The sequence below is a fragment of the Miscanthus floridulus genome, chromosome 17 (genome assembly GCF_019320115.1).
Source record: "Miscanthus floridulus cultivar M001 chromosome 17, ASM1932011v1, whole genome shotgun sequence".
NCBI classification, from domain to species: Eukaryota; Viridiplantae; Streptophyta; class Magnoliopsida; order Poales; family Poaceae; genus Miscanthus; species Miscanthus floridulus.
In genome coordinates, this window is record NC_089596.1 from 90,540,753 (window position 1) to 90,558,992 (window position 18,240).

General features: G+C 43.1%; 3 protein-coding genes across 4 annotated transcripts; all 3 read left to right on the forward strand.

Moving 5' to 3' along the window:
- Positions 1-707: 707 nt before the first annotated feature.
- Positions 708-1,597, forward strand: LOC136517378 (photosystem II reaction center W protein, chloroplastic-like). Its single transcript, XM_066510931.1, has 2 exons — positions 708-903; positions 1,042-1,597. Exons 1-2 carry the CDS (start codon positions 837-839, stop codon positions 1,386-1,388), a joined length of 414 nt encoding a protein of 137 aa, XP_066367028.1. The 5' UTR covers positions 708-836; the 3' UTR covers positions 1,389-1,597.
- Positions 1,598-3,682: 2,085 nt separating this feature from the next.
- Positions 3,683-9,659, forward strand: LOC136517711 (NADH dehydrogenase [ubiquinone] flavoprotein 2, mitochondrial-like). The gene is made up of 10 exons (XM_066511355.1): positions 3,683-3,916; positions 4,004-4,084; positions 4,180-4,245; positions 4,674-4,790; positions 6,046-6,123; positions 6,221-6,326; positions 6,462-6,508; positions 6,748-6,825; positions 9,115-9,180; positions 9,308-9,659. Exons 1-10 carry the CDS (start codon positions 3,698-3,700, stop codon positions 9,413-9,415), a joined length of 966 nt encoding a protein of 321 aa, XP_066367452.1. The 5' UTR covers positions 3,683-3,697; the 3' UTR covers positions 9,416-9,659.
- Positions 9,660-12,148: 2,489 nt separating this feature from the next.
- Positions 12,149-17,889, forward strand: LOC136515065 (uncharacterized). Of its 2 annotated transcripts, none has more exons than XM_066508749.1 (19): positions 12,149-12,392; positions 12,473-12,673; positions 12,756-13,000; positions 13,213-13,285; positions 13,388-13,474; positions 13,764-13,843; positions 13,938-14,000; positions 14,298-14,385; positions 14,464-14,566; positions 14,651-14,754; positions 14,904-14,977; positions 15,651-15,715; positions 15,878-16,041; positions 16,129-16,196; positions 16,264-16,324; positions 16,842-16,879; positions 16,968-17,036; positions 17,191-17,488; positions 17,580-17,889. In XM_066508749.1, the coding sequence occupies exons 1-19, from the start codon at positions 12,222-12,224 to the stop codon at positions 17,607-17,609; spliced, it is 2,082 nt and encodes a 693-aa protein (XP_066364846.1). In that variant the 5' UTR covers positions 12,149-12,221; the 3' UTR covers positions 17,610-17,889. The 2 variants fall into 2 exon arrangements, with proteins under 2 accessions (XP_066364846.1, XP_066364847.1); XM_066508750.1 differs by having other exon boundaries at positions 13,388-13,444.
- The last annotated feature ends 351 nt before the right edge of the window (positions 17,890-18,240 follow it).

The following is an 18,240-nucleotide window of genomic DNA, read 5'->3' on the forward strand; positions in this document are numbered from 1 at the left end:
GCCACCATGCGGGCGAGCTCCGGCCCCTGCCTCACCGCGTCGGCGGCGCTCTTCTCCGCGGGCTGCGAGCGGCCCTTGCCGGCGGCGCTGCTCCACCGTAGGCGGACCTCGCCGGCGGGATCCTCCCTCCCCTGCCCGATGCCGCCTACCCCTGCTCCCTTCGATGGCGGCCGGGCAGATCCGGATACCACGACGGTAGCCGTGCCTCCACCGACCTCCATCGGCCCCGCCCCTGTGCCGGGCCCCGGCGTCGGTCGCTCCTCTCTCTCTGCAGTGTTTTGCGTCGTCGTTCTCGACGACACTTTTTTGCCTTCCGAGTCGGTTGCTACACAAAATAGCTGCCGTGTTTGCGTTCTCCGTTGAACCGTGATTTTGGGACCCAAAATACTGTGCACCAGGTATTTTGCGTTTAGGTCACCGTTTACCTACGCTGTTGGAGATGGTCTAAGCACGAGCCTAGTGGAGGCAGCCGGGTGGGCAGCGGTCCAGCGGATAGAGGCAATGGCCAATCAAACGAGCCGAGTTCTCCCAGGAGCCAGAGCCACGCGGGTGCTGGTCCGATGGCCCCACGAATTTTTTTCCGCGTCCACGGTTGCTTCTTTTCCTGTGGGAATCGGTGGATCTACGTGGCGACCACTCATTGGCTCCAGAACGATATGGCATGTACACATGGATAACCAGGCCGTTGGCAGCCAGCCAGCCACACTTGAGTTGAGTGGCAGCAATTTGGCTGAACGCCTACTGGAGAACACCAACACTTGTATTGCATCTAGAGTAGTTCTAGAATCTAGACACGGCAAGCACGCGACAGTTAGTTAGCCCAGCGAGAGGGAGCAATGGCAACCATCAGCGTCGCCACCATCGTCGGGGCGGCCGTCGTCGCCAGGCCGTCTCAGGCTCAAGGTACGTAAGCTCGTCGTCGTCTGGTCTGGGGATCTGGTGCAAGAGCTAGCGGCGCCGTCAGTCACACCTGCATGCCGCGGCGTGTAAGCACAGAGTATCTCTTGACATGAGGAGGTTGCTGTGTGTGTCTGTGTGTAGGGCTGCCGCAGCTGAGGGCGAGAGCCGAGAAGGTGCGGTGCGGCGCCGCCGACTCGAGGCGGCCGAGTCAGCGGGACGGCACCAGCGTTAGCGCCAAGGCGCCGCCAGCGTCTCCGGCGGGCGCCGCGTCGTCGCTTCTGGCCGTGGCCAGCGCGATGACGACGTCGTCGCCCGCGCTGGCGCTGGTGGACGAGCGGATGTCGACGGAGGGCACCGGGCTCAGCCTGGGGCTCAGCAACAACCTGCTGGGGTGGATCCTGCTGGGCGTCTTCGGCCTCATCTGGTCCCTCTACACCGTCTACACCTCCACGCTCGACGAGGACGACGACTCCGGCCTCTCGCTCTGAAAAACTCGCTCATCTACCTGATTCGTCGATTCCTCTAGTAGCTACTGTATTTTTGTTCAGCCTGACTCCGTGTATGTAGTCCTTGCGAGTTCGATCTGTGCATGCGTGGGTGCAGACGAAGCAAGCCATGGTTGTATGCGACCGTAATTCGGTTGTTGCATCTGAGATATGGTAATGACGAGTACTTAGTAGTAGTTGTTGGTTTATAATTGCTCCCCCGTTCCAAATTAATAAGTTGTTTTGACTTTTTTTTAATATCAATTTTGTTATATACCTAGATATATAACAAAAATTATGTATTAAAAAAGTCAAAACGTCTTATAATTTAAAACGGATGCATAGATGAAGGCACGTTGAAGCTGCACACATGAAGTATTGTATGGAGTTTGATAGCGATGTGGCAGTGTCATGCGTGGCCTTTATCTGACTTGGAGATTAGTTGCCGAGTATGGGAATGGAATGGGAGTGGCACAAGGATATTCTAGAATCTGCTTCATGTGAGCAGTGCTACTGCTTTGTACTAGTATCTGGCAATGAGACAGTGTTAATGTTTCCAATGTTTTACTTGAAACAGAGTTTAATCTGGCGCCTAGCTTCATTTGAGGCTATGGAACACACCTAGATAGTTGAGGCATTGGCGGATCTAGGGGGGGGGGGGGGGGGGGGGGAGCCCCCCCCCCCCCCCCCCCCGAGCCTTAATTCCTTGTTAAATTACTGTAGCATCAAGCGTAAATCATCATTAAATCTTCATTATCAATCAACATGTCCATTACTTAGCCCCCTCCTTAATCTCATCCTAGATCCGCCACTGATTGAGCACCTGAAAGGTTGAAACCCATGATGTTGATCATAGGATAACTGGGCTTTTGAACAGAGACCAACTGTCGCAATGTTTTCAAGAAATACTACTGTAGGCACTAGTTGGAAATGAACTCAAATTAATTGGACGAAAGCTTTCCTTTCCCACATCTCCTATACTACAGGTCCCTGAAATCGAGAACAATTTCAGGCACCGTTCTCCTCGCCGATGAAGCATTTGGGTTTGAGCTGCTTGTACTTGGCAGACTTAGAATAGAAAAGGGCTTGGCCATGGGGAGGTAGGCGGGCCAGGTAGAGGAGGCGGACGCGGGGGCGAAGCAATGAGGACGCCGCTAGCCATGGGCACATGAGGATAGCTGCTGGGCCACGGAGGGGCGGGGAAGCCTAAATTTGGACCGACAGCGCCAGGTTAGAGTGGCGGGGGGACAACGGAAGCAGGCTCGGCGATGGGGACACCGTCGAGGATGGAAGGTGGCCAGTGGTAGGCGGGGGGAGCGGGCATCGGGAGTTTTGTGGGTGTTGAAGAAGAAACAGTTTGTTTGGATGTCCATGTATCAACCTCAATCCATACTAACGCACCCGAAATACACATGGATGGAGATCGATACATGTGCATCCAAACAAGGTCCAACGTGGAAGAAAAACAATACCTGAGCTGGAAATGGTTGGATGAAGATCCAATGGCCATTATTCATTGTCTGAAAAGGTAAATAACAGTCGCTTGACTGGATTTTTGAGAATTGAGGCCGAAGGGGCGAGGATGAGAATATTACTCCGTAAAATTTAAGGTTGAAAATGGTGTGGATAATTCTTCGTTCTGATTCGAATCCGATCCGATCCTACCATCACTAATAAAAAAGGATCAATAGAGTGACGATAATGAAATAGCATGCATTCGCTGATAATGAAATAGCATGCATTCGCTGGCAAATCAGTGGGGGCTCCGCCAGGTAATCGTTGAATCGGATTGCGCGAGAGTTATGTCTTCGTTGAAAAATCATTTTGAGGACAGGTCAGTGTTTGGCCAAATTATTGAGGGGGCGAGAGGCGTGGCGCGTCTGACAGGTGATTGGAAGTGTTTCAAGTAAAGAGAGAGTACAATCAAGGGGCAAATGCCTTAGCTTCTTTAGCGAGACGTCGTAAACATTCTGGGGCTTGGCAAGGATAAGTGCCTGCGTGTGCTCTGTCCTTCCATCATGCCGATTGTAATTTGCGATGGCTAGCTAATAAATCTTCCCTCTTTGCTCGAAAAAAAATCTCATAAGATACTGTTAGGGAAAAGGGCAGATGATTTTCACCGCTAAAAATCAGAAAGAGATTGCGTAAACACCCCAAAACTCAACCGAAATCACTGAAAGTTCGGGTGTTAGAACCTGAGGGCTCTTGGTTACGTTACCGGTCTGCCACGGACCAGACTTTAAGCCCAATTTAAAAATAGGGGCAGACAACTAGATCTGGCCCATTGGGCCTGTAGGGCTCGCGTCTTAGCGATGCAACGAGAGTGGAAGACGGGTCGCTTCTTCTCCTATCTCGCAGGCATCGCAAGGCGGCCACAAGCCGATACATCCACCACCACCCGCTCCGTCGCCTCCCCCGCCGGCCACGCCACCATGCTGCCACCGGCCGCGCGCCTCGCGGCCCGCCGCCTCCTCGGCCTCGCCTCCGCATCTGCGTCGGAAGCAGCCGGCCGCCGGCTAGCTTCGTCTCCGGTTAGTCCTCTTCTCTGCCCAACCCCTACCCCCACCATTTCCCCAAACTAATCGTCTGATCTCCTCCGCGGAAAATTTTCCTTCCAGATCGCCGCTGCAGGCTACTCCGCCGCCGCCTCTAGGGGCTCCGTCTCCAGCACCAGGCCCTTCTCCACGGCTCTTAACTACGTGAGCACTCCTCGGATCCGTTCCCCCCGCGTTTGCCTGATCTGGTTGGTGGTTGATAGCTCAGCTGAGTTGACGTTTTTCTATTGTTGTTGCAGCACCTTGATTCGCCGGAGAACAAGCCGGACATGAAATGGGAGTTCTCGGAGGCGAATATGAAGAAGGTACCGAGTTACTGACTGCCCTTGCCTTTGTTTGTGATTCGCCTACACCTCTACTCAATAGGGTAAATTGGCTAGGTTTGGATTGATCATGTCAGATGTTGTTCATACCTGTGCTTGGATCCTCAGTGTCTCAGATATGGTAGTGAGGAAGTGAGGATAGTGTATTAGTGTTTCCAGTGGGATGGTGATGTTAGTGGATTGGCCGGCTCACTTGGATGTTGAAGTTTTCAGTTTGAGCTGATTGTTTGTTTATGAGAGGGAGATATCCTTGTAATGTGACACTTCACCAATGAGCTCATGTAATATGGTGATGGGCTTAATGCTGGACCTTGTTGACCTAATAACATGCTTGGTGAATGCAGCTAATATCTATAGTATGGACCTTGTTAGCAGTGCACTTTAATATATATGTTTCAATGTGTGTTCAGGTCAATGAGATACTCTCTCACTATCCAAGCAACTACAAGCAATCTGGTATTATTCCGCTGCTTGATCTTGCACAGCAGCAGCATGGTGGATGGGTGCCAGTTGCAGCCATGGATGCTGTAAGTTCTACTATGTAAAAACTAGGCAACTATCTGTTTTCTACATTTCAATATGTTTTGTTATGACCCATTTGAAAAGAAAAAAAACTTGACGAACTTGTTTACGGACCTGTAGTTATGCATTCATTCACCGCAGTGCTTACAGAGTTATATTTCAGTTGTAATATATAGCAGTAGCAGAAACTCCTTGATTGCTTCATGTCACAGCTGCTGTCATTTATCCTTCCCAGGATAATCTTCACCCTATCCAATTCTTCAGGAATTTTGCATTTTTGCCTATTGAACTTTGTCTAGGTTCACAGGGAAATAACATGCACATATTAGGAGATAGGTTTATTCAATGACTTGTGCTGTGTCAATTATCTTTATCTTTGACAAATCTCTTACCAAGAGTTACCTTAGGTCTTGTACAAAAATAAAATCAACTACTGCAAACTTAGTCTATGTGCTGTTAGCCTGTTATTGATGGTTCAACACTTACAATGTGTATTTGCTTTCTTCTACGAGTGATGTTAGCTGAGTTTCATTAGTGTTCAAATCTAATGTCTACTGAAGACAAGGGAGAACCAAGTCACATCTTGTAGAGTAGTAGAGTACACAACATTTGTATGTAACACCATTTGATAAATATGATATTATCCTGGCCTTGCTTGTGCAGAAAAAAAATGCTACCAGGAAACAATATGCCTATTTTTTTGAGGCAACAGGAGGGGTTTCCCTTTACTGAAAGCTCTGTAGCTATTCCTCTGTGTGCGAAGTAGTTCTGCTTTGCATTGAATAATATTTGGTTGTATTCCTCTGAAGATGTAATTGTCTCAATGGCCAAATACTCCAGCACATAAAAAACATGATTTCCATGAGCCAACTGTTGAAACCTTCCAGGACCTGAAATAGATTGTTTTGTGGCTGAATTTGCAAGTGCTGGTAGATGCCTTAGTTTTGAGTGCAGTGTTGGAAAGTGGAGGTTAATGACCAATAAAAACAAGCATATTTGCCTCAATGGAAGTTGACATCTCCTGTATAAATATATCTTTTGTGCAGCTGAAGCTACAGCAATTCAGAAATATTCATATATAATTCTGTTCATAGCATATGAATAGTTGAAGTATTAAAAGTGGTTATGTTATACACTTATCAGATGTATGTTATGATGGATTGTGTTATTATCTGTTTACGAACTGTTGTCATCATGTTTGGAAAACTTGATTTGCTATGTTTTTCTGTACTTCTGACAATGCTGTCTCTGTTATTTCAGATTGCTAAAATCGTCGAAGTTGCACCAATCAGGGTATATGAAGTTGCTACCTTTTACACAATGTTTAACCGGACTAAGGTATCTTGATGCATTACTGCCTATTTCGTTGTCATCGTTGCCCCCACTAGCATCTCTGTTATGCTTTTGACCTTTTCATTTTAATATCATTTATTAGGTTGGTAAATACCATCTTCTGGTGTGTGGAACTACACCTTGTATGATTCGTGGTTCACGTGAAATTGAAGATACATTGTTGGAGCACCTTGGAGTTAAACGAAATGGTTTGTATTACTATTCATGATACTTTATCCTGTTAAGGGTGCTATTTTCTGGTTAGTTACCACCAACATTGTCTTCTGAGCCTGAGCTTCTCGTGCTTTCTCTGCAATATCATTGACATTTTTGTTGCCTTGCAGAGGTGACCAGTGATGGCTTATTTTCTGTTGGAGAAATGGAGTGCATGGTAATTTGATCTACATATTTATGAGATGCTACTGCGGATGCCTTCAGAGTTCAAATTGCTCTTTTTAGTTGTGTTTTAAATGTTTAGCAGCAGTAGTCTATAATGTGTCATCAATTAATGGTTTTTAACACATCAGCTATTTCTATTAGTTCTTATGTAGAAATCACTTTTATTTTATTTGTTTTATTTCGGGGAGCTAGAATGCACCTTTTCTAATCACATGTCTCCTGCATTTGCAGGGTTGCTGTGTGAATGCTCCTATGATTGCTGTGGCTGACTACTCGAAAGGCTCAGAGGGTTACACATACAACTACTATGTAAGTTTACTTGCATGAATTGGCGCTTTCCTGCTGTCATTATTTGTTTCCCTATTAGTCTGTTATATGCTCTTAAACCCTATTCCATGCAACAGAAGTACTTAAGGCATAAAAACATACATGACATGACAAAGAATGTTTATTACTACTAGGTGATTGCCCGTGCGTTGCAACGGGGCAACTAAAAATTTTATGAGACATTTGGTAGCCATCCCACAAAGACCATAGTGCATTGTCTTGTGACAGTAACATAAATATGATGTTTTGAGTTCGATCTTAGCAAGGGAATCGCTATAGTGTAGTCCTAATTTTTCATTTTTTTTTCAAGCGACGCATTAGACCCGTTAGATTTAGATCAGATGGTTCCTGTTGATCTTCTACCTTAAGTTGTTCTTCAACACCAGTCTCAAACAGTTCATGTGTCTCCGCGTATTGTGGTCGACCTCCGTCCTCGGTGGCCTTTCGGTCGCTGTGTTTGGCCCACTCCCCCTGCCACGCTAACCTAGTTTTGCCCTGGCTGGCAGTGGCCATGCCACTCCTCCCCCACGCCCGTCTCCTATGCCTGAACAGCCTGCCTCCCCTAAGCCTCTTTCTATGCCCACATAGCACAACCAGCCCGACCCCGAATGCTTTGACAGCGTTATTTTTCAGTTCATTGATGTCCATCCAGTTGCAAAACAGAACCAAGGAAGATTAAGTTTTGGTTTTCCTTTACACCTCCCCTATTCCCCTATACTACAGGCGCCTGAAGATAATACCTCAGTTTTTCAACTGGATGGGCATCAATGAACTGAAAAATAATACTTCAGTTTTTCAAATGAAGCTTTTTACTCATTCTACCAGAGTTCCAAGAATTAACGTGCCTCTGTGAGATTAGACTTTAGATATCACCATAATATGTACTGCTTTTATTTGCACCTGCTTAGTACATCTAACTATTTGTACTGCGAGATTACCTTTTTGAGAACTCTGTTAATCATTATACCCTATCAATATTATGAGCAGATGGAATCATTTTTACTTTTAGTGAAGAAGATTCCTGTTTGTTTCAATAATTTACCATGCATAATAAAGTGGTGGCAACGATCTGAAATACAACCAATATCAATGCTTACATGAGTTGGCTTCGATGGTGCTGGTCCCGCTGAAATCGAGTCTGCATCTTGCCCTTGGACGCCTGGTCGTCACGTGTAACTTTTCTAAGAGAAATAGGCGAGGCCAAGGCCCAATAGCCGAGTGCCACCACCTGCCTGGAGAATGGAGTCACGGAACATCACCGGCAGCACGGCGGTCGTGCCCCTCTTGTGTAGCTTCTCCGTCGCTGATCCGCGGGCCATCGAGCAAGGACGGTGTCATCTCTTGTTGTTGTTTGCAACTGGTCCGCTGCATGTCCACAAACCGGCCGCCGCGCATCTGCAGACCGCAACCCATTTGCGTTGCATCTTCATAGCCACCCAGGTTCACCAGCAGTCCATGGAGGAAGGACGGAGAGCGTCGTGTCCCGGTCACCCTTTCAGGCGACAGCGAGGAACAACGTGGGCGGCAGCACGTAGGGACCCGGCAACTCACGCTGCCGCTCGAGCAGCAAACCGTGCACACCGGAGGTGCGCCTTCTCCTGCTGGCTGCTAGGCTGCGAGGGCGGCAGGTTCGCGAGACCTCGCCGTAGGATTGGGTGCGAGGAGGGCGGGCCTTGTGGCCGCGTTGAGGAAGGATTTGGGAGGGTGTGGTGCACGGCACTAGTGATCGGGGACGGTGATGCAGTTCCTCGCCGAGGACAATGGAGAAATCAAGAGGATTGGTGTGGGAGAATTGCGTCAGTTTTCGTTTCTTTTCTTCTCTAAGCGATTCTTTTCTTTTCTGAGCGAAATAGGAGCATGGGCGTTGGGGGCAGATCGTGGGCTGCGGCATGTGCGGGAAAAAAAAAGATCGCGGAGGTTGGTGGAGAACGACGAAAACTATCGCGGAGTCGTACGAAAATCGTTTGGCAGATGGGACAAACACTTCCTTCTTCATATAGTAGTGAAGTAAAGATAAAGGGGCGTACCCAGTGCAGAGAGCTCCCGCTCTGTGTTGGGTCTGGGGAAGGGTGTTAGTGGCAAGCCTTACGCTCGCCTGTGCAATGCGAGGAGACCGCGACTCGAACCCAGGACCTTCCGGTCACAGGCGGTAAGGCTCTACCGCTTGCACCAGGCCCGCCCTTCATAGTAGAGAAGTAAAGATGACTTGACAAAAAAAAAACTGGTGCCATAACTCTGAGCTTCTTTTTCTGTGCCTCCCTTCTTTTGCAGGAGGACCTCACTCCGAAACGAGTTGTTGAGATTGTTGAGATGCTGAGAAGAGGCGAAACACCTCCTGTAAGTACCAGCTAACTTAACTGAATATTTCTACTGTGCTTTTAGTTGGTTTGATTTTTTATGTTAAGCCACAATTCTTTTGCTCACTGGTCAATGTACTGTTTTGGTTATCAAATTAATTTTGCAGCGAGGCACACAGCACCCGGAGCGAAAAAACTCTGGCCCTGCTGGGGGGAACACCACCTTGCACGGAGAGCCGAAACCTCCTCCATGCAGGGATCTCGATGCCTGCTAGGTTTGCTTCGGAGCATTACGAGCACACAAATAAGTTGTCTCTCACTGTAAGGGATGTGTTGTTTGTATTCTGAAGCTTTCTTGTGTTTCATCAGTGAAAGCTTCTCTAACTTTTATCCTGCACCATCAGAGAAACGGTAAATTGATAGACAATAAGATGTTTTTTGAGCTGTTATTCAGTGGCAAACGCTTTGTATTTTGGCAACCGGACCGGTGAAGGAGCTGAACCTGTGACAATTGAAGAATCGACCACCATGCTATGCTATTCATTTTGTTCTATTAAGTCTTGTTGTTAACCCATTTAATGATGAGATCATATACTTGATATATCTCGAATTTTACAAATCAATATTAGATTATCTGCAATGACTGATAGTAGTTGTCGTATCTATCATGGGCCTCGGTTGATGGAACAGCTGGCAAATCTCACGAACTGGGGCACATGGATGTCAAGAACTCGTTTATACTCTCTCTATTCCAAAAAAGAATGTAACTATGAGCTATGTGCTAGTTAAAGTGGTTCATGTTTGAGTCAAATTTCTAGCGAATAGTATTTAAACTTAGGCCTTCAAATCAATTTACAATGAAAATGCATTTTATAATTAATACAATGGTATTTAATTGATATGATAAATATTAATATTTTTTTATCTATAATTGGTCAAACTTAAGATACTAAAACATGACTAGAATTGTATTTTTTCTTGGACAGAGGGAGTACATGGATAAGAATGTTTTAGGAATTTTCTAATTTTTTTGTGATATTTTTCATTTTTCTAGAGCTAAATCTATTTTTAAAGGATCTAGAGATATTTTCATGAGCTCTAAATATTTTATTTATATTTGGTAGATTTCAAACCATCTTCAATTTTTTTGGGATTTTTTAAAGCTTCGAGATATCTTTTATGGCTTAAAAATCTTATAAAGTAACTATAGAACTTTTAAACAAAAAGATAAATAGCACCTTTAAAACCATTCAAAGTCCAAACCAATGCAGGGAGGTAATATGAACGGTTTCAAAAGTATTTGACCTAGAGTTTGAGGAAAATCATACTACAACAATAATCTTGGAGTCTAGGCGGTGGACTCTTAGGGCATGTTTGGCCAGACTCTTTTTAGCTGTCGCTCTGTGCTACAGTAGCTAAGGAGCCAAAGCTAGAGCCGAAATAGCTTGGTCTGTTTGGCAGAGTTCTGCTCCTTAATTCTTAGGTGGAGTGATTGCACTTGATTTTGGTGAGAACAAGGTGGGGGAGCAATGGTAATTATTTCTAGAGTGATTTGGTGGAGATTGAAAAGGGGAATTGAGGAGTGGGTTTTTTAAGTTCCGAGTGTAAATGACAGTGATTTTTGTTTTCTTTTCATCAAAATCTATATGCATTTTGGTTGACGAGGCGCAATTTTTGCGAAGAATCTACTTCAAAAAGTCTTGCCAAACGGCCTCTCATATACAGTTTCTTTTAACCCCCCAATTCATTTATTTAGACAAGAGAAAGAAAGTGCTTTGATGATGTAACGTGAATAGTGCAGGAGCTAGAAGAGTTCGAGGCGCTAAGAGACCTTTTAAACGAGATTTTATCCTTTTTAATGTTGACTCCCGATAAAAGGACTCAAGAGAATTTGTTTTGCAGGTACATGATTTCACGTAATCATTGTGTGGGTAAATGATTTTGTAAAATCGTTCTATGAGTAGACGTTCTCTTGGAAGAAATTAATTCTGTTCTAGCACGTGAACGACTTTTCAAAACACATTCCTATTCTGCACTACTTCAATAATATTTTTCAGTGAACAAATAATATTTTCTCTTATAACAAATCAGTATAAGCATCAACATAAACCAAATTTCAGCGGAACAGAGCCATTAAATTTCGTTCTCCCAGCGGCCCATAGTATTATTTTGTAATCGTTTGTCATTATTGTATTTTTTTTTAAGAGGCCCAATTCAAAGTGGCTTGCTCACTTTGCATAGACTAAACTTAACGAAAATATTAGAGACCAGAGGGGCCTAAGTACAAATTTTTCATCACCGTTTTTTCATTGTGGCTTTTACCTGTGTGCCATTATAAAAGTTAGTAGTTCTCAACAGCCATTAAAAAAGTTGAGTTTTCACATGTGCCACTGCTATAAACTCTTTTACCCTTCACGCCACGTCCGTCAGATTTGACGGTAACGGTGTCAAACCGCGAGTGCGAAAAGTCGAAAAAACCCTCAAGTCTGAATATGCAATTAATTTTTTTTGAAGTATCTTAATGACCTCAAATGAAAAAACTCAAAACTAGAAAATTATAGATCTTGACAATATCTATAATTTTTGTATAAAAATTATAATTGTAGATCTCGACAATATCTATAATTTTTATATAAAAATTATCTTCATTATTTTCGTACAAAAAATATATGATTTGATATGATTAATATGTCTTAGAAAAGTCATATTTTTTACGAAATCAAATGAAGATAGTTTTTATATAAATATTATAGATCTCGACGAGATCTATAACTTTCTAATTTTGAGTTTTTTTTATCTGAGATCGTTAAGATGCTAAAAAAATTAATTGTATATTTAGATATGAGAGTATTTTTGACTTTTCACATTCACAGTTTGACACGAATCAAATTTAACGGAAGTGACGTGAAGAAAAAAAAAAAGAGTTCAACTCAACCTCGTAGGTAATTATCGACTTTTATAATGACACACCGGTAAAAGCCTCTTCCCACTTTCACTTGCCCAAACGCTCTCCAACCGTCTTCCTCTTCCTCGCTTTCCCTCCCAAAACCCTAGCGCTCCTTCCACCAGCCCCCAGCTCCCATGGCGCGCTCGACCTCACTCTCCGAGGCGGAGGCGGGCATCTCCTGCTTCGCCTCCTCCCTTCCCGGATTCCGCGGCGTCCTCAAGCACCGCTATGCCGATTTCATCGTCCACGAGGTTGCCCGCGACGGCGCTCTCGTCCAGCTCACCTCGTTCGATCTCCCCACCGAGGTATCAGGCCCTCTGTGAAAGTTTTTGCTCATAATTGCGCTTCTCCGATCCCAATCTCCCTGCCAAACGCGGAATTGCAGTGCGTTGATGTGAATGAGGAGGATAAGGCGGCGCCGTCGGCTGAAGCGGACCACTCGCAGGCCCTTGAGTCGTTCCGTTCGCTTTGCGGCGATGCCGACTGCAACGCATTGAAGGGTCTCCTGGAGAGGGTGTCGGCTGGTGGTGACAGTGATGTCTCGCCTGTCATTCTCTCGCCTGATGCTGACAAGGCACACCGATCGGTCAGTTCACTTAGCGGTTACTGATGTTTTTTGCGACTGCGATGGTCGAGTTTGATATGACATTTGTGTTACTTGGTTGTAGGAGGTGCATAACTTCTTTAAGAAGACCTTCAAGTTCCTGGTCACGGACACGGTGGAACACGGTGATGGGGTCCAGAGGTGCATCAGGGTGCGGTTGGGGTCAGGAGCAGGTGGTGGAAGGGGTGGTGGCGGCCGCGGGAGAGGAAGGAAACGGAAGAACATGGGTAGTTCTGATTGGAGAGATGACAGGCCATTTGATAGTAGAGGGTCGAGTAATTGGTCAGATAATGTTGGGAAGTTCCTGAGGTGATGATATCCTGTTTTGTTTGTTAACTTTGTTGTGTGTTATTTTCACTTGTATTGGGATGAGGTCATTTCACATGTATGGCATACCTGAACTTAGTAATAGCAATGCACCTAATGTAGCTGCACAACAGCCTTATATGATTGTTCAGTTTATCTAGTTTTGCTGCCGACTAGTGTTTTAATTGAACTTACCATTTTGGTTCATTGATCAGGTTTCACCTGTACAAAGAGAACAAGGACACCCAAGAAGCATTAGGAGTAATAGGAAAAATGCTAGGACTTCAGGTATTTCATAGTTGCTAAATCCTAGAATTCATTTACCTGCCTTAGATAACTGGGTTCATTTACCTGCTCTTGCTGCTGCTAAGTTAACTGTACCTTTTGCAGCCACGCTCATTTGGGTTTGCAGGGACAAAGGATAAGCGTGCTGTTACTACACAGCAGGCACGTATTCCTCAAGTTTATAACAGCAGAGTAAATTTATTTAGTTAGTCCTGGAGCTTCCTTGAATAATGTTGGCTAACATATAACATTGAAGTCTGGAAATGGAACACTTCGTGATTTTAGTTGTACAAGAGACTGCATGTTAGATTACTAACTTAAATGTCTTCTGAATGACATAATTAGTTTTCAAAGATATTTGTTATGTATTTTCATACATTCCATTCTTTTCACTATTGATAGCTTACCTATGTGAATAGTTTCTCATTTCTGTCTATAATTGTGCATACAGTGATATTGATACTTTTCTAATTTTTATCAGGTAACTGTTTTCAAGGTGCAAGCCAGTAGATTGGCTGCTCTTAATAATCGGCTGTTTGGGATTAAAGTTGGAAACTTCTGGTATGTGATTAGTATTATCCTGTTGAACATATAACCATGATATATAGCAGTCTTAAAATGTTGATAATTTTGGCAACTAACTAATGCTTTTTAGTTATGTGAAGGAGGGACTTGTTCTTGGTCAGCTCACAGGAAATCGATTTACAATTACTCTGAGGTACCGTCTTTGCTTACAATTTAATATTTTAGCATTCCTGACTATAGTTTTTTTCTGGTACTAAAATGCTCATCACTTGACTCGAGCCATAGTAACTTCTTAGACTAAGACTGTATGTTCAACACAAGAACTTGGGATCATGTTTTTAGCATTCTATTGTTTGCTATGACGTGTGCATTTGTCTGTATTGTTTGCTATGATACTTCAGTCCACAACTCCACATGCAGCATACCTTGTACATTCTCTTTTAGGAAAACAGAGCATATGGAGATCTTATGTTTCCCTATATTTATTTAGGGGTGTTACTGCAGAATCTGAAGACATGATAAAAAATGCCGTAGATGGCTTAGGAAAGAATGGATTTATCAACTACTATGGTTTGCAGGTATTATATCCTCAAGTTTAAAACCTATTACCCTATTATTTCTGAAGCTCATTGAGTTTATCTATTTCATCTACTTAGCGTTTTGGAAGTGGTTCAGTACCAACACACCTTGTTGGGGCTGCTTTGCTTAGAGGAGAGTGGAAGGCTGCTGTAAACTTGATTCTTGATCCAAGGGAAGGAGATATCCTACAAATATTTTATGTGTCCAATTAGGAGTTTGTATTCAGTTCTGCCAGCTTTTGTTTAAACATAACTAAGTCCGTACAGCGTGATGACATCAATGAGGTGCGCAAACATTACAAGGAACATGGTGACATTGATATGGCACTGAGGAACTTCCCTCGACACCTCGTAGCTGAGAGGGCAATAGTAAGTATAGTTACCATTTTTCAACATATACTGTGGTATTAGTTGAAAAAATGTGGCCTTCTAATTCTTTCTACTTTGTGTAAAGCACATTGCTTTGTGCATTTAAACTGATTCTTTTTTCTTATCTTCCGTTGTTTGCATGTTTCCAGCTTCAATGTCTGAAGAAATGCCCTGGTAACCATCTACAAGCACTTAAGGGTATACCAAGAACACTTAGAATGATGTATGTTGCATCCTTTTATTTGAATATACTCCATTTTTTCTTTGTGTTATCATCATTAAGTGCAAATTAAGGTACATAATTTTAGATGGTTAAGAATATGCTGCCTAGACCATCTTTGCTTGGGGCAAAAAGGCTTTTTTGTTGTTGATGACGTGTCATGTTTTTCCCTAGTAAGAATATCTAGTTATTCTTGACTTGTGCTAAAAATTGTTTCTCGGTCTCTAATAACAGCTTTACGTCTGTGTCCAGCTCTGTTTTCGTATTCTGCATTTATTTGTTAATGTTAACGGCCCTATTCTGCTGCACTACTTCAGCAGTACTTTTTAGCGAACGAACAGTGTTTTTCCTCTCACATTATTTCAGCATAAGCATCAGCATAAGCCAAATTTCAGCAAAACTTGTCAACTGTTAAGTTATTCCGTCACGGCATACAAATGTACTAGTGTGCTTGTCTCACATCATATAGCAGTGCTTACTTTGTTATATGCTAAGGTAATGCTTTGTTGCCATGTCATATTCTGTTGTCTAAATAATCTCTTGTGATGGTGTCCATATTCTGTAGTTGTATTAGTTCATAGTATTGTATACTCTCATGTCAGTTGAATTTTCTTGAATGATAGCCATGTCTTCTTTCTACTTTTTCTGAAAGTTTTTATTTGAATGTTCTATGTAGGTACGTACATAGTTACCAAAGTTACCTGTGGAATCATGCTGCCAGTATGAGAGTGGAAAAGTATGGTTAGTTTCTTCCCTTCTACTAAAAGAATTAATGAAATCATTACATGGTTTGATGTTTGTGAATTGATGTATATTATTGCTTGATGTGGTTATCTTTGAACTGATGTATTAGTCTAGCAAACAATTTTGTCGTTTTTCATTTTCTGACTAGTAATTTGACAGGCATTTCACAGGTTGTAGAAGGTGACTTAGTGTATAACAAAGAATGTCCTCCAGAAGAATCAACTTCCGTAAACATTCTGGAAACTGATGATGGCCATACAAATTCAATTGAAATTGATCTATGTTCTGAAGCACGACCAGAAGAAAGCATCCAGTCTGTGAAGGTTTGGTACAGTTGTGACACATGCTGATACACAAAAATGTCCTTTCTAATAGAGATCCTAATAATCCACCTTTTATTTCTTCTCTAGATAGTTGATTCTGGAGATTTATTGAAAGGGATATACACATTTGATGATGTTGTCCTACCTTTGCCTGGGTAATACCAATTCCTTTGTATTTGTACTTTCATTTTTTTGTTTATGCTTATTTGTATAAGCATGCAGTTCACAAGCATTGTTTCCCGGGAATGAAGTTGCTGAGATTTACCATGAAATGGCTAGAAAGGTACACTATCCTATAGTGTGTATTTTGTAGTTTATTAGATGTTCTTTCTTGTTTAGCAGAAGTTTGTGCACTGCAGCAGTTGGATTTTTCGTGTGAGTGTTTCATACTTTTCACAAAGTTAGATACCAAGATGTGGGTCTAGTACATTTCCAAAGTAACTAGCATTTGGACTAGTAGGTTTTGCTGTGGGTCTAGGATGAACATTTGAGTTTCCCCTTTTGTTTCTGTATACTTTAATGTGGTGATTGGTGTCTGTCACATGAAACCTTATTAATTTGAGTTTCCAGAACTGGAACTTACTGCGTTAGCTATTTATAGCGATGTTGATTTGAATTGATAGTAGGTTGGTGCTTTTGTCAACTCAATCGGAATCTGTTTCTTCAGTATTCCATGATTGCATAGTATTTCTTTACTTGAGAGGAGTATTTAGGAAATATGTTATGATTGATACAACATGTTTTGAGTGATTTCTGGACAAAACAGATGGAAATATTTGAATTTTGCTTTCATGACACAGGATGGCATTAGCTTGACGGAGAATGCTCATGGTGTCAAGTGAGTCTTTATTAGCCTGGTGTGCTTGTTTTCATCTGTGACTTCATATCCTAAGTGCAATGCCTTTAATGCAACCTTCATTTGTTAGAGAGTTTTCAATTACAAGCATGAAAGGTGGTTACCGTCGAGTGTTCCAGCGGCCTATTGCTTTCGAGTGGTATGTACCCTGTGCTCAAGGATTAAATATTTCTTGTCTCCTTTAGAACATGCAATGCAATGTGTGTTGGGTTTGCCTGGTTTCAAGTTGTTTCTTGCACATGGAACTTCTTTTGGTCCTTCCATTGAAATATTTTTCTCTAATATGACTGCAGGGAACTCATGACTTACACGGATGACAGTTCATCTTTAGCAGAAACTGATTTAGATGTTCTGTCCAGAACCAAGCCTAAAGAAGCAAATGAGCTTATTTCTAACCAGGAGCAGCAGGATAAGTTGGAAAAGGCTCCTGATACCTCTGTACCAACTAATGAGAATAGCTCCCAAGAAAATAAGCTTATTGGCAGCCCAGATACACTATCAAAGAAATTGGCCTTAAAATTAGCATTTACTTTACCAGCATCATGTTATGCGACAATGGCTATCCGGGAGCTTCTGAAGACTTCCACATCGGTATGTTTGTACAAATATTGTTTACCTGTAGTGTTTGTTGCTTAGAAATTGTCTTCAAAATCTGTTTCCTAATCTCCTTGACTGCCTGCAGGTTGCATATCAGAAAACACTCAGCTGCTAAATTTTGTTTGGAAGACATTTCTTTCTCTTCTTAATTACATGGCGCTGCTTGTGTTTCCAACTCTTCCCATCTTCACGGCAGAGAAGACCTGGAGGGCTGGTGAATCCACAAACGAGATGCCATGTTACTCTTTTGGCAAACAAACAATATGTCATATTAAAAGATATTCTTGGGGGCAGTCGGCAGGATAATGTATTGGGATAATTGTAGTTCTGTACTATAGGCTGCACGCTTTGTGTAACCTAAACTTCATTTGCAATAATGGAATTAGCTTGAGTTAGCCTGGCATCTCATATACTTAGGAACCAATAGAAAATTTGGTACGGTTGAGCTTGGTTAAAGCTCAGGTGATGCACAATCTGCAGTATAAGATTTGTCATGCTGATCTGTTTCACGATGCTGCCGATGCACCACACATTTCATTTGTCGAATTGAATCGTATAAACGCCACTGGAAGCCGTTCATGAATGTTCGACTAGTATGGTTTCCATGAATGTTCCCAGGCCTGCCGCCCTCCCCTATTCGTCGTCTTCGTCATCTGAAGAGTGAACTGTGATGAACCCAGCCAAGCGCAGACTTTCTGTATGCTATTTGTGGCTGCGCCGACTTCCAACGCATGTGTGAACACTCG